This window comes from Chiloscyllium plagiosum, unplaced genomic scaffold (genome assembly GCF_037043375.1).
Source record: "Chiloscyllium plagiosum isolate Xiang-an unplaced genomic scaffold, Cpla_swu_hap1 HiC_scaffold_6, whole genome shotgun sequence".
NCBI classification, from domain to species: domain Eukaryota; kingdom Metazoa; phylum Chordata; class Chondrichthyes; order Orectolobiformes; family Hemiscylliidae; genus Chiloscyllium; species Chiloscyllium plagiosum.
In genome coordinates this window covers 93,387,462-93,414,677 of record NW_028270144.1, presented here as the reverse complement: position 1 = coordinate 93,414,677, position 27,216 = coordinate 93,387,462, and the positions used below count along the sequence as shown (strand labels likewise).

The 27,216-nt window shown below is 40.2% G+C and overlaps 1 protein-coding gene across 1 annotated transcript; it reads right to left on the bottom strand.

The window, feature by feature from the left end:
- Positions 1-416: 416 nt before the first annotated feature.
- On the bottom strand, positions 417-21,614 carry alox5ap (arachidonate 5-lipoxygenase activating protein). Its single transcript, XM_043692040.2, has 5 exons — positions 21,450-21,614; positions 21,280-21,361; positions 7,913-7,983; positions 5,255-5,336; positions 417-924 (listed from the first exon to the last, which is right to left on the bottom strand). The coding sequence occupies exons 1-5, from the start codon at positions 21,517-21,519 to the stop codon at positions 762-764; spliced, it is 468 nt and encodes a 155-aa protein (XP_043547975.2). The 5' UTR covers positions 21,520-21,614; the 3' UTR covers positions 417-761.
- Positions 21,615-27,216: the final 5,602 nt, after the last annotated feature.

Below are 27,216 nucleotides of genomic sequence, written 5' to 3'. Positions count from 1 at the left end.
AAAAGATCGGGGTCACCATTGGGACATTGGCTGCGAACAGAGCAGCGGGAGGGAGTAAGGGAGTCTTGCCTTGAAATGATCAGATCCGTGGGGATAGGTAACCACAAACTTGCCACTTTGAAATCCATGGTGCCTGGTTTCCGAGCACTTTGCGTGCCATTTTGCTTCCGATTGCCTGTTGCCATTTTGCTAAGGACATTAGATTGTGTGCCTTTGAAGTGTACCATCAGAAGTATTTTGTCTCTTGATATAAAATGAAATACCATTTCATAAAGTGGCAATCCACACGATAGAAGACACCAAGGACTTGTTTATATTATACCCTTTCGCTGTTGTATAAGTGTTAGACCCAGGCTTATAGCTTTGATTCTGTTGAATTCTGTGCCTCAAGTATATCATGGTGTCCTGAAAAGTAATAAAGCTCCACTCGAATTTTATTGTTACCTCATAAGGGAAACAATGTAGACATTGAATTCTTTACTTCAGTTTTCAATCAAACAGCCTCAAATGAATTTGCTTAACAAATAGAGGAAGTGGTAGATGCAGGTACGTGTAAAAGGCATTTGAACAGTTACATGAATAGGAAAAGCTTAGAGGGATGTGGGCCAAATGCATGCAAGTGGGACTAGTTCAGTTTGGAAACCCTGGTCGGTATGAATGACTTGGACCGAAGGGTCTGTTTCTGTGCTGTATGATTCTATGTTAGCAAGTTTGGAGTTACCAAAGGGTAAATGTTAATGTTAACAATGTCTCCAACTTGATTAGGGAATAAGAAGCAATGCAGCAGAGGCTTTTGTGGCTGTTTGAATGTAATACAGAAAGTTGATTCCAAAGAAGTAGTTTGTTGCATAGTTGATAATTCCAGCAGTTGCCATGAAGAATAAGAATGCCATCAAACGTTTTCCGAAAAAGAAACCAGGAAGACTGTAAAAATAAGTGACATAGACAAGAATTAAAGATTTAGAAAATCACTGTACATTTGTGCATAAATCACAGTTCATGAATAAAACTGCTCGCAGCACCATCTCTATTAAATAATCCTTTAGCAGGCAGGTACAGCAACTGATATTGGACTATTGTGTCAGTCCATATGACTTATCTGCTCAGTTAAAGAACATTTGTACAATGCCCACTTTATGCCAGTGAACCTTGCCTGCAGCTAATGCGGATTGGGAAATAATTGGAGGGCCCCCACAATTTCCTGAGAGGCTGCCCCCAAGGAACAGAAAACCATTGTCAGACAGTACACATTCATAAAATCATCGCTATTGAGTTCTACTCGTCCTCAGTCACCTCACACAAATCGAAGTCACTTCTTTGGAACGACAAAGTACACATGCCTTATCCCCATCAGATCAAAGAATTAAAAACTGCAATAAATTAGACAATACTGCACATTTTCCTCCGAGGATCCCTATATCAAAGGCTGTATTGCCAACATACTGGCCCTGAATTTGTGTATTTCCATCTGCAGATCTCACATCATAAATCTAGAGAGAATTGCATCTATGTAACAGTGACAAACATCATGTTTCCCTCCTCATTCTCGTGACTGCTCTGCAGGTGTACATATTGTTGATCAGATCATTCTCCTGCAATGCCTCCCTCTGTTGTTCAGCAAGACAAGACTGCTCCATTCATTACTAACTGATCATAGCCTGTGATTCATTTGCAATGGCTTCCCTCTATTCCTGCTCCTGCTCCATTAACTCTGTTGTTCCCCAGCGATCCATCCTTTGCCCCCTCTTCTTCCTCATCTACACATTATCCATAGGCACCAACATACAAAGACATTGCCTTAGTTTTCACATGAATGCTGACAATACCCAGTGCTTTCTCACTGTCATCTTTCCTACCCAACTCTCCAAGTCTTCATCTTATTTTCTTGCTTTAAGACATTTATTAAAAACTAGCTTTTTGACCAAACTTTTGGTCATTTCACCTCTGTATATACTTCCATATGTGACTCAATGTCTTACTTTGTTTATGTGTTCCTGTGAAGCACCCGGGTATGTTTCAGTACGTTAATTGTGAGTTTTTGTTGAATGTGACCAAAAAGCTGTAAATCCAAGGTCTGGATACATTGGATGCAGGCTCTTGCACTGTTTTCATGGACACAGCGTCTGCCTGATGAGGCTCTATGACTGGGAGCCTGGGCCAAAGACTGAAACTCCATAAATGTGCTTGCCCTGATATTAATACCTCAATCAGTTTCTAGCATATTATTAGCTGAAATCTATCTGAATGCACCAGCCAGACCAATCTGATTCCACTTCTTGTAACTGTGGAGTTGGATTGGGGATGGAGGCTTGTCAGGAGGCTAAAGATGTTAATGGTTAGGTGTTAGAACTTAGTTCCTGACATCTCGTACACTGTAAAAGATTAATTTCCAATGGCTCTCGTCCTTTCATAGTTCTAAATAATTCCATCATGTTACTCTATATCGAATGAACAAAGCAATAATTTTTCAAAGTTTCTTTTTATTTGTATTTCCTCAAAGCAGATAGGATCATGGCCAGTCTGAGTTTACCCATTCGAAATATATTCCTTTATGAAAGACAATTTTTAGTCTCCTTATTCAAGGAAGTGATGAGATCTGATCAATTGCCCATTTTACATCTTGCCCATTGTATTTTCCAATTACTCAAATTGGTGATTCACCTATGGCACCTCTATCATGACACAGTCGCCTGAATAAATAATCACTCAAGCATTTTCAAATCTAAAGTAGGGTTAACTATAAAACACAATGAATTAAATGTAGAAGACTATCTGGTAGTTTTTAAAGGAAGTGAAAACCACAATGATGTGGAAATAACACCATACATTCTGGCAGCTAGATGAAAGAGGAAATTGTTTCAAAATAAGATAAGAGTTACGGGACAATGTTGAGTCACTACTGTGTTGACTGCAAACTTGGAAGAATATGTACGCAACACGATTGCAAAGTTTGTCTGATTTTTTTTTTGAATAAGCTGTCATAGTCATAGAGATGTACAGCACAGAAACAGACCCTTCAGTACAACTCGTCCATGCTGTCCAGATATCCTAATCTAATCTAATCCCATTTGCCAGCATGTGGCCCATATCCTTCTAAACCCCTCATATTCATGTACCCATTCAGTTGCCCCTTAGGTCCTTTTTAAATTTTTCCCCTCTAATCCTAAACCTATGCGCTCTAGTTCTGGACTCCCCCACCTCAAGGAAGAGACCTTGTCTATTTATCCATGCCCCTCACAATCTTATAAACCTCTGTGAGGTCACCCCTCAGCCTCCGATGCTCCAGGGAAACAGTTCCAGCCTATTCAGCCTCTCCTCATAGCTCAAATCCTTGTAAATATTTTCTGAACACTTTCAAGTTTCACAACATCTTTCCAATAGGAGGGAGACCAGAATTGCACATAATATTCCAACAGTGGCCTAACCAATGTCCTGTACAGCTGCAACATGACCTCCTAATTCCTGTACTCAATGCTCTATCAAATAAAGGAAAGCATACCAAATGCCTTCCTCACTATCCCATCTACCTTCAACTCCACTTTCAAGGAACTATGAACCTGCACTCCAAGGTCTCTTTGTTCAGCGATACTCCCCAGGACCTTACTATTAAGTGTATGAATCCTGCCCTGATTAGCCTTTCCAAAATGCAGCACCTTGCATTTATCTAAATTAAACTCCATCTGCCACTCCTCAGCCCATTGGCCCATCTGATTGAGATCCCATTGTACCTGAGATTACCTTCTTCACTGTCACCATACCTCCAATTTTGGTGTTATCTGCAAATGTACTAGCTATGCGTCCTATATTCACATCCAAGTCATTTATCTAAATGATGAAAAGCATTGAACCAAGCATCTATCCTTGTGAATCACCACTGGTCACAGGCCTCCAACCCTCCATCACCACCCTCTGTCTTCTACCTTCAAGCCAGTTCTGTATCCGAATGACTAATTTTCCCTGTATTTCATGAGATCTAACCTTGCTAACCAGTCTACCACGAGGAACCTTGCCGAATGCCTTACTGAAGTCCACATAGATCACATCCACCGCTCTGCCCTCATCAATCCTCTTCATTGTTTCTTCAAAAAATTTAATCAAGTTCATGAGACATGATTTCCCATGCACAAAACCTTGTTGACTATCCCTAATCAGTCCTTGCTTTTCCAAATACATGTACATCCTGTCCCTCAGGATTCCCTCCAACAACTTGCCGACCACCAATGTCAGGCTCACCGGTATATAATTCCCTGGCTTTTCCTTATCATCTTTCTTAAATAGTGGTACGTTAGCCAACCTCCAGTCTTCCAGCACATTACCCATGACTATTGATACAAATGTTTCAGCAAGGGGCCCAGCAATCACTTCCCTAAATTCCCATAGAGATCTAGGTACACCTGATCAGGTCCTGGAGATTTATCCACTTTTATGTTTTTTATGATATCCAGCACCTCCTCCTCTGTAATATGGACATTTTTCAAGATGTCACTATCTATTTCCCCACATTCTATATCTTCCATGTCCTTCTCCACAGTAAATAATGATGCAAAATATTTATAAAATCTCTTTGGATTCTCTTTTACCCGAATTGGAAAGGTGAGCTGCAAGTGCTGAGCCAGTGTTCACAGGCAGTTCACTAAGCGAGCTGGTTGGATTGTTTTATCCAATATTATGCCCACCAGAAACATCGACGTGAGATTACCTGGTGGTGCAGGCAGATGAGCTTTGTCAAGACAAAGATATTTTTCCCCAAGAACTGGTTACGAGATCAACCTGAGCTGATATTAACAGTAAGTAATACGACTGAAAAGTACTTTTTGATTCCACACCATCAACATCTTTACCTTCACCTAATTAGCTCAACAATTCATCACTTTTCTTTAAAGGTTTAATTGTTTCCAGCCTTGGGCGACTGTCTGTGTGGGGTTTGCGCATTCTCCCCGTGTCTGAGTGGGTTTCTTCTGGGTGCTCTGGTTTCCTCCCACGGTCCAAAGATGTGCAGGTCAGGTGAATTGGCCATGCCCGTAGTGTGAGGTACTTTAGTCAGAGGGAAATGGATCTGGGTGGGTTACTCTTCGGAGGGTCGGTGTGGACTTGTTGGGCCGAAGAGCCTGTTTCCACAATGTAGGGAATCTAATCATCTAATCTAATCTGGAATATTAATCACAACGGCAAGACATCTCATGTCCATTATCAATGAGAGCTGAAGATACAGACTTATAATTTTTAAAATGCTTATAGAACAAAGAACTGTTACCTTTGACTGTTCTCTCCTAAATAACCCACAAAGTATTTGTGCCTCACCACCAAATACAACAATCCAGCGAAGGCTGCGGGAGCTAGCAAAAGAGAAACACAGATCGACATTATTTAATGCAAAACAGAAAACCATGATGTTATAACCATAGTAACCCAAAGCTATGAGGGAATTTTGACATGGTCCACTTCAGGTTGTGTTTCCAACTATTCCCTGGGAAACATAGGTGCCAATTCGAAGAGTTGTGTACACTTTGGATATGAGCACAAAAAGGTTTTTCCGGACCAATGCCAATAAACTGATTTTGCCAAGTCCCAACTGTCAGATTACATTTAAAGGCCATGCTGTTACAGAAAGGTGAACAAGACAGAGAAGGTCTTAAATGAATGCCACTTTCATCTCATATTATTAGCTTCATTGTACATTATCTAGAAGGCAAAGGTAATGAGTTCTGATTTGAGTCCTCATTATTGAAATGGGCCCATTGTAATTCCTTGACGTTTCAGAAAATTTACATCTGAAGTGAAGTCTCTCTCAGTTCATGGGCATATGAAAGCTTGTTGTATCTTGGGGGAAGTAAATGTACAAACTATTGTATTTCCAGAGTGGTTTGTCTAATCATTTGCTTTAATTATGGTACTGAGCCACAGAAATTCTGGACAAATGACATTAACACAGATTTTTTAATCTAGTGGATAACAAATGGCTCAGGAGAGAGTAGAGACCAAATCTACAAGGGAATTTCATCATGCTGGCAGAATCAGAATTAAACACTGATAATGCAAGAAAGATGAAACAGTTAAATCTAGTTGGGTGAATTTGAAGGACATTATCTCTGGAGTCGGGCAGGGCTGTCTCTTCTTTGCCATAGGAGAAAGTGAGGACTGCAGATGCTGGAGATCAGAGTAAAATTCCTGAAGAAGGGCTCATGCCCGAAACATCGATTCTCCTGCTCCTTGGATGCTGCCTGACCTGCTGCGCTTTTCCAGCAGCACATTTTCAGCTCTTCTTTGCCATAACCAAGGTCAAACAGATACCGGGCATATGGGAGTGGAGATCCCTCACTGTTGTGGGTCAAAACCTAACCATCATGTGCAAGGAGTTCTTACTGTTGCTTTATGTCCTGCAGTCCTATCCCCAATTCCACACCTGTAATGTGGTGGTCACCTAAGCCATCTTACAATTGATTTGGAAATTGAAAACCAACACTATGCACAGGGTCATGATGTACAAAGAGGTGCAAAAACAAACCCAATGTGTCTTTTATTCTGACAGCCACCTTTTTTGTGGCTGGATTAGGTTATGCAGAAACCTCAAAAGCGTCACTAAGCACTGAGGTTTAATCATCACAATGCCGTGAAGACTAAATTGAGCTACATTGCCATAGAAGGTGCAGTCATTTGCATCGTGACACTCAACCTGTCCCTCGGGGAAAGGATTGTACAGGAAAACACCATTAACCACAAGTGCAATGGTCTGCATGTAACTTTCTGAAGGGCCTATGGAAAAGGAAAGTGTGAATCCTGTTGGATTATTCCCTAAGCAAACTGTCAAATTCACTTGGAAGAATGCACCAATGCCAGGATATTTAAGCAACCATTAAGATGTAGATTGTCTTGCATTGAGAAGAGCTCTCTGTCAGATCCAGTCAGAGTGCAAGCTGCTTCAGGCTGGGAAAGAAATTGCCATCCACTTCCTTCTTGATTGCACCATTGTAAAGCTGGTCCTTAAAGATACACAATGCTTTTTTTTAAATCATGGTTTATTTGGAGCACTCCTGTAATGTAGGACTTTGCACTCTACAATTATGACATTATGCCACAGAAACTCTGGACAAATGATATAAACAGATTTTTTAATCCCCTTGAGGTCCAGGGACACAGACTGAGACAAACATCAACAATCACTGGAGGACTATCAACTCAGTGAAAGATGCTATTTGGTCTGTCCAAGACTTTCTAGTCTTCCAGTGTAAAAAGCTTTTGATGACCTGACACATTCCAAGGTCCAGCACTATGTGATAAGGCACATTCTCAGGCTTTGCCAGGAACTGCAAAGGCTCAGTAAAGGCCACTGTCTCAGGCCCTCCTATACATTGTATTTCAAGGGGTTTGAATATATGTAAAACCCCTTGGGCTAGATTCACCACAGAATGTTGAATGAGAACTATAAATTTACATTGTAAATATAACATGTAACGTCTGGTGTGGTGAGACATCTCATATTCTGTAATGAAATAAACTGACCTGCATGACACTTCATATTGCCAAATTTGAACTGTCATGTAACATACCTGTAAACATTTTATGAATGAACTGTACTTTTGGAAAAATACTGGTCTAAGATTAGCACCTCAAAGTTATAAGATTTACAGTAAGATGATGAGCTGGACTTGTTATCCAAAGCTGTTTATTTGTTGGACTTATATCATAACAGATACAAGGATGGAGAGTTGGGGAAGGTGTACTACCCGCAGCACTGATTTTTTTTTAATGGTTCCAACTCAGTCTCAAAAATGACCCAAATTATCGATAAAACACATCAGAAACACGCAAGTGAATATTAATTGAGAACGCTTAAATAAAATAATAAAAGATATGCAAGTTTTCATTTCACAAGCAAATTCTTTAGATGTAAATTATATTAATGGCAACTTACCCTGACTACAGAAAAGTCCAGCAGTCCACAGTAAAGCAAGAAACGTGGGATAAACCTCAGCGCAATTACGGCTAAAAACAAAACAACAAGTGTAATCAAAAATCACATCAATGTCCTTGCAATATTATAGGAGCATAGGAACAGGAGCAAACCATTCTGCTCTGAGCTGTTCCACAATTCAGAGAGGTAAGATTGATCTGTAACTTAACTCCATATGCTCGTCTATCAGTAATCTATGCATCTTAAATTTATAATTATTAATTGAGTTGGCATCTGCAGCTTTTTATGCACTTCTACTATTTGTATAAAGAAATGTTTCCTAATTTCCTCTTGCATTATCTGATTCCAATTTTAAGGTTAAAGTTAGGCCACCAGAAGAAAATGTTTATCAGCAGGTCCCCTATCAATTACTTTCAAAATCCCAAAAACCCTCAATTAAATCAAACTGTAACCTCAATACTCCTAGAAGTACAAGCCTACTTTATGCAATCTTCATAATCCAACCACTGGAGCATTGGTAAGTATTGATTCATTTTCACTGCACTTCATTAAGGGTCTATATAATCCATTCCAAGATGCATTGAAAGCAGACAAAATAGATGATTTGTTCAATACCCAACTCATTTAAGGAAGAAGATCTGTCAATGTGTAACTCTAGTAGTGTACTATCAATGTAGATGGTAGCTCTCTGAAGTGAACTAGCCAGTCACTCAGTTATGTGCAACCACTACAAAGATTCAACACATAAACCACAGGGGTTCAAATGGAAGGAAGGCTAATTACTATACTTCCTTCTCTTGAAACCCTGCAGTGTAAGGGGAAGGCTATTAGGCCCATCAATTTCACACCAACCCTCTAAAGACCGTCCCACTCAGTCCCAGACCCCTACTGTATCCCCACATTTACAATGGCTAATCCATTTAGCCGACACATCCCTGAAAACTACAAACAATTTACCATGGCCAATCCACCTAACCAGCATGTCTTTGGACTGTAGGAGGAAACCAGAACACTCTGTGGAAACCCATGCAAACAACATGTAAACTCCATACAGACAGCCACCCATGGCTAGAATGGAACCTGAGTTCTTGGCACCCTAAGGCAGCAGTGCTAGCCATTGAGCCACTCTGCCACCCATATAGCCTATCTAGGTAACTAAAGAGTAGATAATAAAGGCTGACCTTGCAGCAGCCATGTGACCAGAAAGGATAATGAAAATGCGAAACATCCTTTGAAAGATTTGTTTAAAATATACATTATGGAGCCAAAGATGGAGAAGTGAAACAATGCTAAGGTTAATGAACAACTTAAAAATAAAAAAAAAATATGATAACCTTAGTAAAAGCTTATTTGCATGCTGATATTACTTGTTCAAATTCAAGGAAAGTTAATTTAACAAACTGTGACATTGAAATGAAACACACATATTGTAGATTCAAGTCTAAGGTGGAAAATTAGCCACATATATAAAAAGATCGAGCAGTGTGAAAATAAATCTGACTTTATCAGCAGCAGCAATTTGAGTTTTTATAATACTTTAATAACTTTTTTCACCTTGTTTCTCTTCTTGTACTGAATAAATAATTGTAAAACAACCTCAGATCACAGATACAGGAATCATGTTGAGTATGACAGATTGGGTGAATTTTTCATTAAGGCCTTAGATCATTATTCATTTCCTGTAGTTTCCACTACTTTCATAGTAAGGTTTCATATGAGCTACAGCTCATTTATTTTTTATTCATTCAAGGAATGCAGGCATCACTGGCTAAGCCAGTATTTATCATCCATCTCTAACTGTCCTGGAGCAGGTGATGGTGAGCTACCTTGCTGAACCACTGTAGTCTTTGGGTTGTAGGTATATTCACAGAGCTTTTAGGAAGGGAGTTTATAAGACCATAGGAAATAGGAACAGGATTAGGTCATTCAGCTCATTGAGCCTGTTACACCCTTCAATAGGATCATGGCTGATCTAATCACTTTCACTTTCTTGCCCTTTCCCCATAATCTTGATTTTCCCATTGATCAATAATCTACCTCAGCCTTGATTTTACACAAGAAGTCTGCTCCCACAGCTCCCTGTGACAAAGAGTTCTAAAGACTCACAACCTTCTGAAAGAAGGAATTCCTCCTTACCCCAGTCTTAATCTGGTGCCCCTTTATTCTTAGACTATGCCCTCTGCTCTGAGACTCTCCCATGAGGGGAAACATCCTTTCAGATTTACATTGTCAAGCCTCTTAAGTATCCTATATATCTCACTGTGATCACATTTCATTCTTCTAAACTCCGGTCTAGCAGCAAGGGCCATTTGATGGGGACAGTGTGAGTCTTGGTGGTGCCAACTGCTTTAGACAATTATTTGACAACGAGGTGTAAATGAGAATTATAGTTTATTGTGTGATGCATCCGATTGTACTAAAGTATCTGTGTCATCATATTGTACCACCTTCACTGAAAGAGCTAAGAATGTAAAATTACAAGAAAAGAACCAGAATAGTACTGCAGAAATAGTTTGTGCATTTATGAACGGTAAAGAAGGAGAAATAGATTTCATATTTCAAGCACCCACACAGAGAACACAGTAATGAGCTGCAACAAGAAATAAACCGGAAATGGCATCATATGAGTTGAGACTTTAAACATATGAGTACAGCTTTATGTCAAGCAGGATGTTGCTCAAGAGGAAGTCCCTTTCTTCAAGTTTCTAGCTCATGTTCTGCATATGACAAGTTTTAGTCAGCTGCTTCCAAGATTGATGAGGTAAAAACAATGACTGCAGATGCTGGAAACCAGATTCTGGATCAGTGGTGCTGGAAGAGCACAGCAATTCAGGCAGCATCCGATGAGGTGAGTCTCTTATTAGACAAAATTCAGAATGGAAACCCACAATTCAATGCTGCCAGTCCATGGTACTATACAAACATCAAGTAAAGAACTGAGGTGCACAGTCTGATTAAATCCCATTACGTGGTCCTTGTTTAGGTGCTAAAAGCTTAATTGAAAAACTTAATAATAAAGTTAAAAATCACACAACACCAGGTTATGGTCCAACAGGTTTATTTGGAAGCACTGGCTTTTGGAGCACTGCTCCTTCATCAGTTGGTTGTGGAGTATAAGATCATAAGACACAGAATTTATAGCAAAGATTTACAGTGTGATGTAACTGAAATGATATATTGAAACAGACATGTGAAAGAACTGAAACCAACATGGTCATTCTAAAAGATGAGAGACTTAACAAACAATCTTTTTCAATGTGTCATTTCAGTTGCATCACACAGTCAACTTTTGCTATAAATTCTGTGTCTTACAATCTTGTACTCCACAACTACCTGATGAAGGAGCAGCACTCCAAAAGCTGGTGCTTCCAAATAAACCTGTTGGACTATTATCTTGTGTTGTGTGGTTTTTAGTTTTGTATATCCCAGTCCAACACCGGCACCTTCAAATCTTAACTAATAAAGTTAGTGAACAGAGAAAATAGATGATTTTTGAGATGATTGAATTGATATATATACAAGTTGGCAGAGGCATTAATTTCTAGAAAATTGCCTATCACAATTAATTGCTTGGAACCTCATATACACCCCATTCTGGTAGAGAGAGTCAGGGAACAGTAACATTGGAAGTTAATCTCTGTCATAATTGCCTCACAATTTCACAATTTCTCTCAAATAATGAAAACATGGAATAAATGGGGTCAAGCTCTTTCTTCAGAATAAATATTTTGAGTCATTTGAGTCAGTTTGGGTAGTCTATTGAGCAGCATGCTGGCAATACAGAAATAATTAGGATGTGTAACTTCTTGGCTAGAAAATGGTGTCTGACACATGATACTAAAAAGGAGACACACAAAATCATAAGGCTGAAAGCATAACATCATCTGGTATCCATTCAAGTTGAATTGACTATTTTTATTGTTTAAAAATAAAATGGAGAAACTGCACAAGAGACTAACAAACGTATAAACTCTACCAATTTAATCTTAAATTGAAAACTGTATTGATATTAAAAATCATACAACACCAGGTTAAAGTCCAACAGGTTTAATTGGAAGCACACTAGCTTTCGGAGCGCTGCTCCTTCATCAGGTGGTAGTCCAACACTGGCATCTCCAAATCATGTATTGATATTGAAAGTGATAAAAACTAAGAATTTCAGTCAGGATGGTTCATGATCAGATTTGATGCACCAATACTTTAGTTGATTCATTATGCAATTTACTGATAAAGTTATTAGACACCAATATTTACATGTTTTTTTCAATTCCAACGTTCTTTACATTTTACCACAGCTGACATTGGTGGACCTAATTTTGCAATTGCACATTGCAGCTGGGAGAGATCACTGATGATATCAGACCCTTGTTAGTTAAGTGCTTGATTTTAAGACTTATAAAACTTATAAATCTTAATCAGTATTTTTTTTTGTAAATCTATAATAGTGAGTAGGGTGAGGGTCTTTTTTATGCTTTACTGAGATTTGTCCTTTGATTGAGTTTTAATATAAAGATAGGTATCGTTATCCCAAAACATTGTTTTGAGCTGTGCTAATGCTGAGTTTCTGAACAAAGTGTGTTGTATTTGGTTTTAGGTATTTTCTGGGTCTGTAGATTCTTAAAGGGGGCAGGGATGGCTTTTAGCAGGGTGATGTGCTCTTCCTCTTAGATGTAAGAGTTCAGGGAGAATTTCAATGTTCCTGGAGATTATATCTGTAGGAAGTGCATTTGGATGCAAATCTTATCAGATCACATGGATCGGATGGAACAGCGGTTAGAGACAATGAGGAATTTACAGGAGCTAGGAGGTGTGATGGATGGTAGTTTCAGGAAGGTAGAAAATCTGCAGCTACAGTCAGGTAGATGGGTTATTGCTAGGCAGGTAGTGCAGGAGTCTCCTGTGGCTATCCCCATTTCAAACAAATATACTATTTTGGATACTGCAGGGGGTGATGGCCTCTCAGGGGAATGTAGCACTGACAACCAGGTTTCTGGTACCCTGACTGGCTGTACTGTAATGGCGTCCATATCAGGTTCCAAGTGGTTAATTTATGATAGGTGATTCTTGCGTCCAGGGCACAGACAGACGTTTCTCCAGGCATCATTGAGACATCAAGATGGTGTGTTACCACCCTGGTGCCAAGGTCATGGATATATCATAGTAGGTGCAGAATATTCTGAAAGGGGAGTGACCAGCAGAAGGTCATTGTACACATTGGTACTAATGACATAGGAAGAGAAAGGGATGATGTTTGGCAGAGACACTAAAAGAAAGTAGGCAGGAGGTTGAAAAGTAGGGACTTGAGCATCATAATATCTGGATTACTTTTGGTGCCAAGTGCTAGTGAGAGTAGGATAGCGGGATAGAGCAGATGAATGCATGACTAAGGAGCTGGTGCAGGGAGAAGAGTTCACATTTTTGGATCTTTGGAATCTCTCCTGGGGTAGAAGTGACCCAAATAAGAAGGATGGGTTGCACTTGAATTGGAAGGTGATCTATATCCTAGCAGGGAAACCTGTGAGTGCTACTCAGGAGGTTTTAAACTAGTAAGGGGAAGAATGGGATCTAAAATGATAGTGAGAAAGGAGCTCAGTTTGAGGCTGTTATAATAGCAAGGGAGCAAGTTAAACAGTCAAGACAGCAGGAGCACGGCAGAGAACAAGGTAAGATTGATTAATTAAACTGCATTTATTTCAATGCAAGAGGCCTGACATGCAAAGCAGATGAACTTAGGGCATAGTTGGGAACATTGAATTGGGATATCATAACTCTTGCAGTAGCATGTCTTAGGAAGGAGCAGGACTGGCAGCTTATTGTTCCAGGGTATAAATGCTTTAAGAAGGATAGAAGTGGTGGCAGAAGAAGTGGGGGAGTGGTGTTTTTGGTTAGGGAGAACATTATGGTTGTACTTACAGAGGGTATTCCTGGAAGAACATCCAGTGAAGTTATATGGATGGAACAGACAAATAAGAAAGGGAGGATTACCTTATTGGGATTGTACTGCAGGCACCTAGTAATCAGTGGAAAATTGAGAAGCAAATATGTCAGATGATCTCAGATATCTGTAAGAATAATAGGGTTGTGATGGTAGGGGATTTTAACTTTCCAAACTTAGACTGAGACTGCCAGAGTGTTCAGGGCTTGGATGAAGAGGAATTTTCTTATTCAGTATGTGGATGTACCTACAAGAGAAGGAGCAAAACCTGACCTTCTCTTGGGAAATAAGGTAGAGCAAGTGACTGAGGTGTCAGTGGGGGAGCACTTTGGGGCAAGTGATCATAATTCTATTAGTTTTAAAATAGTGATAGAAAAGGATAGACCTGATCGCAAAGTTAAAGTTCTAAATTGGAGTAAGGGCAATTTTGATAGTATTAGGCAGGAACTTTCAAAAGTTGATTGGGGGACGCAGTTCACAGATAAAGCAATAGTTGGAAAGCATGAGGCTTTCAAAAGTGAGATAATGAGAATTCAGAGACGTTCCAGTTAGTGCAAAGGGCAAGACTGGTAGGTATAGGGAATGCTGGATGACTAGCAAAATTCAGGCTCTAGCCAAGAAAAAGAAGTAAGTATGTCAAGTATGGACGGCAGAAGTCGAGTGAATTCTCAGAAGAGTATAACGGCAGTAGGAATATACTTAAGAGGAGAACCAGGAGGGAAAAAAGGGGACATGAGTTAGCTTTGACAAATAGGGTTAAGGAGAATCCAAAACGATTCTATAAATACATTCAGGGAAAATGAGTAACTATGGATAGAATAGGGTCCCTTAAAAATCAATGAGGCTGTTTATGTATGGAACCACAGCAAATGAGTGAGATAATAAACAAATATTTTGCATCTATATTACAGAAGAGGAAGTGCAGAAGTTCTTAAAATGCATAAGGGTGGATAAATCCCTGGGACTTTGTGGGAAGCTAGGGAAGTGATTACTGGACCCCTTGCTGAGATATTTCTATCATCAACAGCCACGAGTGAGGTGCTGGAAGACTGGAGAGTGGCTAATATGGTGCCATTATTTAGGAAATCTGGTAAGGAAAAGCCAGGAAACTATAGACCAGTGAGCCTGATGTCAGTGATGGATAAGTTGTTGGAGGGGATTCTGAGGGACAGGATTTACTTATATTTGGAAAAGCAAGGACTGATTGGGGATAGTTAGCATGGCTTTGTGCATCAGAAATCATGCCTCACTGAGTTGATTGAGTTTTTTGAAGACGTGACAAAGAATATTGATAAAGGCAGAGCAGTAGATGTTGTTTATATGGACTTCAGCAAAGTATTCCACATAGAGTCATACTGTTTAGCAAGATTACATTACAGGGGATCCAGAAAGAGCTAACCAATTGAATACAAAATTGGCTTGAAAATAGGAGACAGGGGGGTGATGGTACAAGGTTGTTTTTGGACTGGAGGCCTGTGACCAGTGGATGCTGCAAGGATCGGTGCTAGGTCCACTCCTTTTTGTCATTTATAAAAATAATTTATATGTGAATATAGGAGGTATGGTTAGTAAGTTTGCAGATGACACCAAAATTGGTGATGTAGTGACAATGAAGAAGGCTATCTCAGAATACAATTGGACCATGATCAGATGGGCCAATGGGTAGAGAAGGGACAGATGAAGTTTAATTTAGATAAATTTGAGGTGTTGCATTTTGGTTAGGCAAACCAGGGCAGGACCTACGCAGTTAATAGTACAGCCCTGGGGAGTTTTGCTGAAAAAATAATTTTAGGGGTGCAGGTGCATAGTTCCTTGAAAGTGGAGTTTAGGTAGACAGGGTGGTGAAGAAGGTATTTGGTACACTTGCCTTTATTAATCAATGCATTGGGTTTTGGAGTTGGGGCATCATGCTGTGGCTGTACAGGAGATTGGTTAGGCCAGTTTTAGAATACTGTGTTCAATTCTGGTTTCCCTGCAGTTGGAAGGCTGTTGTTAAACTTGAAAGGGTTCTGTAAAGATTTACAAGGAAGTTGCTGGAATTAGAGCATTTGAGCTATAGGGAAAGGCTGACAAGGCCAGGGCTTTTTTCTGTGAGTGTTGAAGGCTGAGGGGTCACCTTATAGAGGTCTATAAAATCATGAGGGGCATGGATAGGGTGAATAGGCAAGGTCTTTTGCCGAGGGTGGGGAGTCTAAACCTATAGATCATAGGTTTAGGGTGAGAGGGGCAAGATTTAAAAGGGACCTGAGAGTCAACTTTTTCATGCAGACGGTGGTGCGTATCTGGAACCAGCTGCCAGAGGAAGTGGTAAAGGCTGGGACAATTACAACATTTAAAAAGGTATATGGATAGATACATGAATATGAAGGGTTTAGAGTCATAGACTCACGCAGTTTGGAAACAGATCCTTTGGTCCAACCAGTCCATGTTGGTCATCATTCCAGACTAAAATAGATCCACCTGCATGCACTTTGCCCATATCCCTCTAAACAATTTTTATTCACGTACTTATCTAAATGTCTTTTAAACATTGTAATTGTACCCACAGCCACTACTTCCTCTGGAAGTTCATTCTACACGCGAATCACTCTCAGTGTAAAAACGTTTCCCCTTGTCTATTTTAAGTCTTTCTCCTCTCATCTTAAAAATATGCCCTCTAGTCTTGAAATCCTCCACCCTAGGAAAACGACACCTGCTTTCACTATATCTGTACATTTAATTTTTTATAAACCTCTATAAGGTCACCCCTCAACTCTCCATGCTCCAGTGAAAAAACGTCTCTGTCTGTCCAGCCTCTCCTTATAATTAAAATTCTTCATTCCTGGATACATCCTGGTAAATCTCTTTCGAATCCTCTCCAGCTTAATAATATCCTTCCTGTAACAGGGCAACCAGATTAGATTAGATTAGATTTTCTACAGTGTGGAAACAGGCCCCTCACCCAACAAGTCCACACTGACCTTCCGAAGAATAACCCACCCAAAGTCACTTCCTACATTTACCCCTGACTAATGCACCCAACACTATTGGCAACTTAGCATGGCCAATTCACCTGACCTGCACATCTTTTGGAATGAGGGAGGAAACCGGAGCACCCGGAGGAAACCCACACAAACACGGGGAGGATGTGCAAACTCCACACAGTCGCCCAAGGCTAGGATCGAATCCGGGTCCTTTGCACTGTGAGGCAGCAGTGCTAATCTGGACACGGTACTCCAGAAGAGACCTCACCAAGTCCTGTACAAACTCAGCATAAGTCCTAACTCCTATACTCAAAGGTCTGAGCAATAAGGGCAAGCGTGCTGAATACCTTCCTAACCACTCTATCTATATGTGATGTAAACTTCAAAGAATTATGTACCTTTACCCCTAGATCTCTCTGTTCTAAAACAATGCCCAAGGTCCTACTTTTAATTGTATAAATCTTGTCCCTGTTTGTTTTACCAAAATCTGATAGATCACATTTTGCAAATTAAACTCAATTTGCCATTCATCAGCTCATTACCTCAATTGATCAAGATCTCTTTGTAATCTTAAATAACCTTCGTCACTGTCACGGGGGATACAGACCAAATTTTGACAAATGGGAGTAGGTCAGATTAGGAAGTCTAGTTGATGTGGATGAGTTGGACCGAAGGGTCTGTTTCCTTGCTGTATAACTCTATGACTCTATGACATCATAAAGCATTATTAAGCATCACACTGGGACACTCTGCGATAGCCTGTTTCACTTCACTTTCTGGATCAGTGGTGCTGGAAGAGCACAGCAATTCAGGCAGCATCCGAAGAGCAGCAAAATCGACGTTTCGGGCAAAGGCCCTTCAGGGGCTTTTATCTAATTTTATCTAATAAGAGACTCACCTCATCGGATGCTGCCTGAATTGCTGTGCTCTTCCAGCACCACTGATCAAGAATCTGGTTTCCAGCATCTGCAGTCATTGTTTTTACCTTGTTTCACTTCACTGTTAGTTTGGCTTACTCTACCAAATGAGATAGTTACTTTATAACCTAGGATTGTTTCTCTTTAAATTCTGTTTGATTGAAGTCCAATATCAAAATAACCTTTCCCATTTCCCTCCTTCTTTAACTTATTGTAATGTGGCAGCAAGTATATTCAAAACTTCAAAGGCAATCTTGCAGCAAAGAAATACACCTCCTTCATGCGTTTGATTTAAATAGAAGTCAGTTAACCTGATTTGAAGCATGCCAGGTAAAAATTAGTTTCCTCAGTTTATTCTTGCACATATGAGGGATAACATTTTCAACCAGAAGGTGGTGGGAATCTTAAACTGATTGTCTCTTCAGGTGGTACAGACAGAAATCTCATTACATTTAAGAAGTGTTTAGAGGTACACTTGCAACGCCAAGGGATCCAAGGCTATGGGCCAAGTGTTGGAAAACGGGGTTAGATAGTAGGGGTGTATCGGAGAATTGAACCCAATTGATCAGAGACCACAAACAAGGATCGTAGTGAAATTGACAAGCAGTTTATTAAACAAAGTAATATTGTGGAAGAGACATTAACCAGGCTGAAACAGAACTGATCTCCTACACAATGGCCAAATGCTGTCTTCCCTGAACAGAAAGTACAGGCATGCTTTACAACACAAAGGTAATAATTGTAAAGCAGTTACAGTACAATGGTGAAAATTGTAAAGAGATTAAAACAAGAATAAACTGAGTGGAAGTTAATCAAACGTCTGGCAGTAGCAATTCTTTTGTAATTGGCACAGGAGATTCCAGCCATCTTTGTGAGTGGGTAAGAATGTCTTCTAGAGGATTCCTTACTGTATTTCTCATCTGCACGAAAATGTGTGTCCATTGTGACATTCAGGTGTGTCCATTGTGTTCCTCCTGTGGGCGAAGTCTTCTAGGGTCTTTTGGTCTGTCTCTTTGTTTATGCGGTATCGGTTTCAGTGGGAAAGGAGCCTGCCCTTAGGGTGTTGGGACTGCAGTGCTAATCTGGGCTGGGAGCTGATTGTGAAAGCTGTTTTAGGAAGTGTATTCTCTGGTCTGGGAGTGGCTTGGCCATGTCTGTTTTTTATGTTAGCCTGTTTGGCCAAGATTGGGGCACTCTGGGTAATTTTTGTATGTGTTGGCATGTTTGATTTCTGGGTTTTACAAGCCAGCTTCTGTGTTTTTTATGTGGCCATGCTGTGGGTGAGCAGGGTGGCTGATCATTTTCCCACTGGATGGTTGTTATTGAATAACACAGTCTTGATGAGCTGATTGGCTTTTTTCCATGTTATGGATCTCTGTGACTATGACTCATTCCTGTAACATTGAGCTTGCCACAGAAGACGTCAATATCTACATTTCTTGTCTGAATTAACAAGAGTTGGTTTTCAAAGAATAATTTGTGGAAGTTACTCAATAGATGTAGGAGAAGGAAGCTCACAAGAGTTTTAAAGTTATTTTCTTGGAAAATAATTGGCTTATATCCAATAATTAATTGCATAAGAAAAGTTAACAGATAAAGTTTTAATGCCTTTTATTTCAAGGGATGAAATTCCTGGTATATTATTCTGTGACTTACAGCATTATGCACCCAAAACAGACCAAATCTTTGCAAAAGATCACAGAATTTTGAGCACATTACATTCAGTGATATTCCAGCCTTTTTTTGTGCTGGATTACAACACAACAGTGCTCAAAGCAAGCCTCACCTACAAATCTACATCTGCCCCAAATTGAATCATACACCATTGTGAATGCTTGCTAATGGTATCTACTGGCAGAGTTTCAAAGGCTGTTTATAGCATCCCTGCACTATGCAAAGAGGCCATTCAGCCCATCGAGTCTGCACAGACCCTCCAAAAAGCATCCCACCCAATGCCGCATCGCTATAACCCAACATTAAGCACAGCTAATCCACTTAGCCTGCATATCCCTGGACACTACGGGCAATTTAGAATGGCCAATACACCTAATCTACACATCTTTAGACTGTGGGAGGAAACCAGATCACCTGGAGGAAACCCACACAGACACTGGGAGAATGTGCAAACTTCACACAGACAGTTGCTTGAAGGTGGAATCGAACCCAGGTCCCTGGCACTGTGAGGTAGCAGTGCCAACCACTGTGCTACCATACCATCCCTGTTAACATTAAACTGGCTCTTTTGGATTCAAGGACTGTAAAGGATGTGTTTTAAAAGTGTTTGAATATAATTTTATTTTGTTTTGCTGAGAAACTGACTACTTTAGGCCAATGGAACTAACAAATCATTCTCTATGGGATTTTTAAAATAACTGGTATGGTATTCTGTTTATCAATCAACCGTGAGTTCACTGACCTACACTGCCTCCTGATTAAGAAGAAATTCTCATTCTTGTTTTCAAAGCCGTCCATGGGCTCTTCACCCAAAACCATCACAATATCTAACTCTGGTCCTGCAATGCTCTAGACATCTGTACTCCTTCAATTTTGGCCTCTTGGCTTTCCCGAGTTCACATCACCCCACCTTCCACTTTGTGGGTTTTTTTTTAAACTCTTCCTTCAACCTCTGTATATCTGTTTTCTCTTTTTAGACACTAATTAAGACCTACCTCTTTTCAGTTTGGAAGTTCTGTAATATGTTTCATTTTGAATTACTTCTGTGAAACAGTTACGGGTGTTTCATTACATTAAAGATGATAAATAATTACAAGTTGTGTGGTCTCACTAAGATGCTGAAAAGTTCTATGGCATTTCTGCCAAATTCCTGAAACGTCAGTTGGGTTAATTACACTGTCCCTAAATCCGATTGCAAACATTCATTGCACTTTTCAGTAAAATAAACTAAGATACTTTGAACCATTTTTTTTAACGGATTTACAATTGTCTGCAGTTAATTTAAAGTCATAATCTAGGTGTAGTTTATCTGTCTTTGGTTTCTTGTTTAATCCCTTCTTTACAATGAACTAGAACTGGAAACAGTTTCAGGCCACCAAAATGAAAATGCTGCTTAGTAATGTTTCAGATATGAATGTGGATGGCTTGTAATCAGTTTCTGGATCAGTGGTGCTGGAAGAGCACAGCAATTCAGGCAGCATCCGAGGACAGGCAAAATCGACGTTTCGGGCAAAAGCCCTTCATCAGGAATAAAGTAATCAGTGTCAATTGCAACGCTGTCTAACTCCTAAGAATCATCGTGAACTAAAAACATTTCCTTTCTGCTTGAATCAATTGATTGTTTTCCCCTTAGGATTAATTGAACGATATTCAATGGGTGTTCTTTGGTCCTGGTACAACCGGCTACTGTTGTGAAGTAGTTATAATTAACTCTGGTACTGTGGAGATCATCTTTCGAAAGTGCCTGAAAACTGATCTTATTCAAATCGTACCTCGCTGTTGATATTAAAGCAGTTTTATTATTTTGAATAATGTACGGAGGGCGGGGGAGGGAAGAGCATTACTAACATAAATTGTTTGTAGAAAACATTGGCTTACCTTGCTACATTGACCCGGTCGAAAGCGCTGTGTGTGGGACGCTTCTGAAGGGATTCATTCTGGACTGTGTACGCGAAGAATACTGCAACAGGAGAAGACAGATAATTCCCATCATGTGAGTGAACAGCAAACTCCGTGCAAACTGGTTGCATGTGAAGCAGATCTCTTACCATTCTGAAGAGCACTGAGCAGAGTGACAGTACCCAGAAAGATCACATTGTCCAGAATCTCCATATCCATGCTGCCGAGCTCACAATGCTTTGTGCTCCTGTCAGGGGAGATCGTACCAATAAAATAAAACGTCCCGTACTTTATCTCGCAATCGGTCCAACTTCCGATTTTTCTTTTGCATTGCACGTAGCGGAAGAATGTTGATCTAACCTTGAAGCCGGGGGTGGGGTGATGGGTAGGCGATATGTGTCATTAATATTTGCTCTCGGTCCAAGCTGCGGTTGTGTCACTGGAGTTTGGTGGGAAAGGCGATTCAGTGAAGTCCATAGCAGGGAGCTAATATAGAATGCACAATTTCAGTGAGAAATGATTGCATAATTGTCAGGGTAGAGTGAGAGGCTTAGGAAGGACAGTTTTGGGACATCGCCTGCTCTTTGAAAGCTCTATCCGGTTAATACCCGGCCCCTGTTCTTTCGCCAGAGCATGGCAGTATTTTTTTTTCTCATGTCCTAGGAATATAGATTAAAAGATAAGATAGTACAGAAGCATTTAAAGAAAATTCAAACTCTTAATAACAGGCTCTTCCATTGAGAAAAAAAGACTGGACCAGGGCAGGGGCTAGGAATACTGCTGTGAGTAACTCACCTCCTGACCCCACCGAAGCCTGTCCAGAGTGTGTTGCTGGAAAAGCACAGCAGGTCAGTCAGCATCCCAGGAGAAGGGGAATCTACGTTTCAAACATAAGCCCTTCATCAGGAAGGATGCTCTTTCCTGATGAAGGGCTTATGTGCGAAACGTGGACTCTCCTGCTCCTCAGATGCTGCCTGACCTGCTGTGCTTTTCCAGCACCACTCTCTGGACTCTGATCTCCAGCATCTGCGGTCCTCACTTTCTCAACCACTAAGCATACCCACCACCCACAATGCATAAGTCAGGAGTGTGATGGAATACTCTACATTTGCCTGGATGGGTGGAGCCCCAACAACACTAAAGAAGCTTGACATCATCCAGGGCAAAGCAGCCCTCACATTTGCTGGCTCCATAACTGATGCTCTTTAGCAGCGGTGTGTACCACTTACAAGATGTGCTGCAGAAATTTACCAAAGATTTTTCGACGGCGCCATCTGAATTCACGACCACTACCACATAGAAGGGCAAGGGCAGCAGCAATGCAGGGACACCCACCACCTGCAAATCACACCCTCGCCCCCAAGCCACTCACCATCTGGATTTGGAAATATATCACTATTCTCTCAGTGTCAAAATCCTGGAGCTCCCAACAGCTTTGTGGATCTACATACAGCACATGGACTGCAGCAGTTCAAGAAGGCAGCTCACCACTACCTTCTCTAGGCCAACAAGGGTGGGCAATAAATGCTGGCCAGCCAGCGACCCCTTGTCCCATGTGAATCACAAAGAAGTACAGTCGGCAGAAACAAACAGCGATTGGGAAATGTTGGCCTTATTGCAAGGTGTATGGAATGTAAAAGTAGGGAGGTCCTGCTCCAACTATATGGGCAACCATTGATGACAGCATAGCTGGGGTACTATGTGTAGTATTGGTCTCCTTATTTTACTTGCACTGGAAGAAGTTCAGAGGAGGTTCACTAGCTGATTCTTGGGATGAGGGGCTGGTTTACGACAAGAGGTTGAGCAGGTTGAGCCTATACTCTTGGGTGTTTAGAAGAACAAGATGTGATATTAATTGCAACAATAAGATTCTGAGTGGTGTGACAGAGTGGCTGTTTTCCTCAGGGAGAATCTAGAACTAAGAGGCACAGTTTAAAAATAAGGGCCCTCACACTTCTGACTGTGATGCAAATAAACTCCTGCCTTCAGAGCATTGCTAGCCTGCTAACAGAAACAATTTCTGCTTATTTCACCTACCCCAATTATGACTGATTAATCCCATAGTGGCCAAACTTAGTTTGTATATTCTGAAGCAGATTAGAGTTGTTGTTATTGTTTAGTCCTGATCAGAATCTAATATGGAACTCCAATAGATGTCTCATACAGTTAAAGTGGTTTAACAGGCTTTGCAATTATTCTTCCTCTTGCTCCAGTATAAGAAAGAGCATGGGGAAATGACCTCTCTCTCATCACTTGATTGACACCACACCCATACACTTCTTCCACCATTGATACTCAGTAGCAGTAGTATGTATCATCTATTCATCTAGGCTCCTTCTAAGCTCACAACCATTGCTATCTAGAAGGATAAGGACCCTGCGTACATAGGAATGTCACTATTTGCAAGTTGAGTCCAACATCACTTTCCTCTCACACTTGGAAATGTGTTGCTGTTCCTCAGTGTTATTTGGGTCAAAATCCTGGAAATTCCTCCTTAATGGCATTTTGGGGCTAGTATACCCAAGTGAGCTGCAGCTGTTTACCATCACTTTCTCCAAGGCCACTAGGGATGGGCAATAAATGCCACTTGCCATGGATGAATAACAGAACTGTTTTGCCCTAGCCCCAGCTTTCTGGAGATGTGTTTTCTGTGGTGGCTTACTTCGTACCTCTGAAACCAGATTGCCATATTCTATAGCATCATCATGAACATTACCTTTGAAGCCATGTTGTGAATAAAATGAGCACAAGAAGGAAGGAACAGCAATGGAACACCAGGCAGTGTGGCTTATGAAATCCTCTTTGTAAAGCTCTCTGCAATAACCAATCAAAATGTACCTCTCTCGTCACCTTGCCTGCTTGGTAGTATTGTCTAGAGATGTTTCCAAACAAACCATAAAATGTTTGGTTTTAACTAGATGTGATACGTTAAAACACATAAAATGCATTGCATTAAAATAGCACAGTTTAGAGACTTACTGGCTTTATTTCACTACCTCAGTTTTATCTCTTTCCATCTTCCCTTTTAATGCCCAGTTCTTTAACTCTTACAAGTGTTTTCTCCGCTCCCTTCACATGTTTGTAGCTCAGCCACATCCTTTCCAAACTTGCAAATTGTAATCAAGGTGGGGCTGTTCCTATCAGTTGGGTTCGTTATTCAAATATGTGTTTCAACCATGTATGTGATATCTGCATCAGGTCTTGATCACCTTGTATTACTTATGAAGGACTGAAAATAAAACATAAAACTGAAAAAAAAGCAAGAAATTCTTTTAGAAATATTGCAAATTTTACAGAGAAATAAATTACATGCAGCATTAAACTGTGGCATTCTTTAGACAAAATGCAGTTACCTAGGACAGGGCATTGTTCCAGACTAGTTGTAATTGAGTGAAACACAGAAATTGGTTGAGAAAGTTCATCACGTGAAAAGTTAATATCTGCGGTTAGTTGCTTGATTTTCTAAATACCTTTGCAAGTATTGCTGAGTCATCCAGGGACATCTTGCAGCTACTTCCCCCTTATCATTCATTTGTAAAATACATAAAATAAGTTTGTAGTCGGTAATGTCAGCAATTTGAGAGGGTTTGTTACCCTAAAGAGTCATAAAACCACAAACTGCTTTCGTCTCTTTCCATCTTGGCTGCATCTAACTTCTCAGGTCAAACTTCATGTTTCCTCATTCTACTGCCCTATTCCAACAGGCTTGCAATTCCTACACCTCTATTTAAAAAAAATACAAAAAGGTAACTCAGACAACTCAGATAACAAGCCAGTCAGTTAACATCTATGAAGGAACTTCAACAAACCATAATTTGGGATGCAAGTAAGTGCTGAACAAAAAGCGACAATATTTGAGCGACTCCAAGTATAGAGTTAAAGTGTTGAGGTAAGGTCAAGATCCAAGAAAATAAGCTGGAATCATAAAATTGGTTTTAAATGTAGGAGACCTTTTAAACTCTAAATTTTTTATGTCTCATAAATTAGCAGGTTGCAAACCAATAGTACAGGCATGATAGGGTAAACCAGTAATACAGGCATGATTCTGTCCCATTAGATGCACATGCAGTTCCAAATGGAATCTCCCTGGATAGCCACATACTGTATACAGGAACTGTCTCCATGGCTGGATAAGTTTGAATTTTGGGGAGTTTGGAGTGTCACTGGTAGCTAGATCCACACTGGTGCATCTGCAAAACTTAAAGTTTCATTGAAACAATGAGGCAGGACCAGGCAGATAATGCAGAAGTCACCTGAATGCATCTCAGTCTCCAACAGTTATTATATCAAAAAATTTGTCAGAGTGCTGATTCCTGTAATGATTACAGCAAAGGCCATGTTCATAGCACCATGTATGCTTCAACTTATGGGAATGAGTGGAAAATAGGAACAACCCTATTGATGAGTGATTATAAAGTGTGGACACACATTCACATCTCTGTGGCTGCAGAGCGGATTCCAGGAATGCAATTTGTTTTCAGGGTCAGAGTTGTCACTGAGCAACTGCATTGCAGTCTGAGGACAGTAGAGAATGGCCAGTGAGTGGCTTTGGTTCAAATCAGTTCCAATTATAAAAGTATGACAAGGGATGAGGCCTCACATGCAGATTTTATGGTGCTAAAAAATAGACCAGTGGGCACAGCCTCAAAGGTGGCCTTTTCCAGGTTACTCTGGGTTGCTCTATGTGCCAGTATAAAAATAGATGGAAGGACTGAGAGATGGTGCTGAAGGGCAGCATGGGCTTAGATTGCTGTAACATTGGGACTGGTTCTCGGGGAGAGAAAACAATACAGCCTGGATGGATTGCATTGAAACAGAATTAAGACTAATTTCCCTACCAGGTAGTTTGCCAAATTGTTAAACCACCGGGTGAGGAGGGATGAATTAGCTCCTCCTCTTTATTCCTCAAACCCCTCAGCTGGTTGCCACAAGGTTAATTTAAAAAGGATCTATTGCCCTTGTGGCAAGCCTTCTTCAAGAGCTAAATGACTTAAGTCTTAAGATGAGCCAATTTAACAATTGAATTAATAAAGAAAATCAGTCTGTTATTGACTACACACAATAAAAAGAACTAACAATGCACACATACACGCAGATTAGAATTAAGGAGTGAGTCCAAAGAGATGAAAGCTTAAAGAAGAGGTTATTACAGATCTGTCTCTGAATTATTCATGATGAGGAGATACAGTGGTGTTGCGGTATTAATGGGTTGCTCTAGTAGTGTGATATTTATAGTTGAAAAGTTGATTTGAGATACATAGTTTCGCAGGCTGGGGGTTGAAGTCTCATTGCCTTAATTTCTCTTTTTAACTGGTTTGTAGCACTTAAGTGAGAGAGCATCTTCCTTTCATTACCCATGCTGCTTACTAGTTGTCTCAAGATGTGGCATCCACACATTGTAGACAAACTCTAGTACACAGAAGTCTAATAAAAATAGAGATGTTTAAGGTTATGCTTTTTTCATACTCCTGAAAGAGAAAGCCACAAAACAAAGAAAATAGAAAAGTAAAGCGCAAGATATCGATAAGAGGTTATTCCCCATCTGCTGAGGATGAGGAAACAGTTAGACCACTCATTATCTCAAGCTACTCTTTCTGTTTCAAGTTTCTCTGACAGCATTAGCAGTTAGATTCCATAGATCCCACAGATTGTTATTTCCAGCCAACACTGAATGGGCAAAACAATGTGACTTATGCAAAGAGCTAGCATGAACTTGATAGGCCAAATGGCCTGTGTTGCAACTATTCTATGGTTCTAAGATCCTATAATTTTAAACTTCTTAACAAAGTAAATAAGAATTAAGGTGTAGTAGTAGAGTGAATATTAAATCAACGAAGAGATAGAAATCAGAAAGTAGTGATGAACTGTTCTTTATCAGTCTGGCGGAAATAATACCTTTTGGGACTTTTTAGTAAA

Excerpts from the sequence above, each read along its gene's own strand:
- alox5ap (XM_043692040.2), bottom strand. The coding sequence starts at position 21,519 with ATGGATATGGAGATTCTGGACAATGTGATCTTTCTGGGTACTGTCACT. Across the intron at positions 21,362-21,449 it reads GCTCAGTGCTCTTCAGAATG|TATTCTTCGCGTACACAGTC; the intron begins GTAAGAGATCTG and ends CTCCTGTTGCAG. Across the intron at positions 5,337-7,912 it reads TGGACTTTTCTGTAGTCAGG|CTCCCGCAGCCTTCGCTGGA; the intron begins GTAAGTTGCCAT and ends CTCTTTTGCTAG.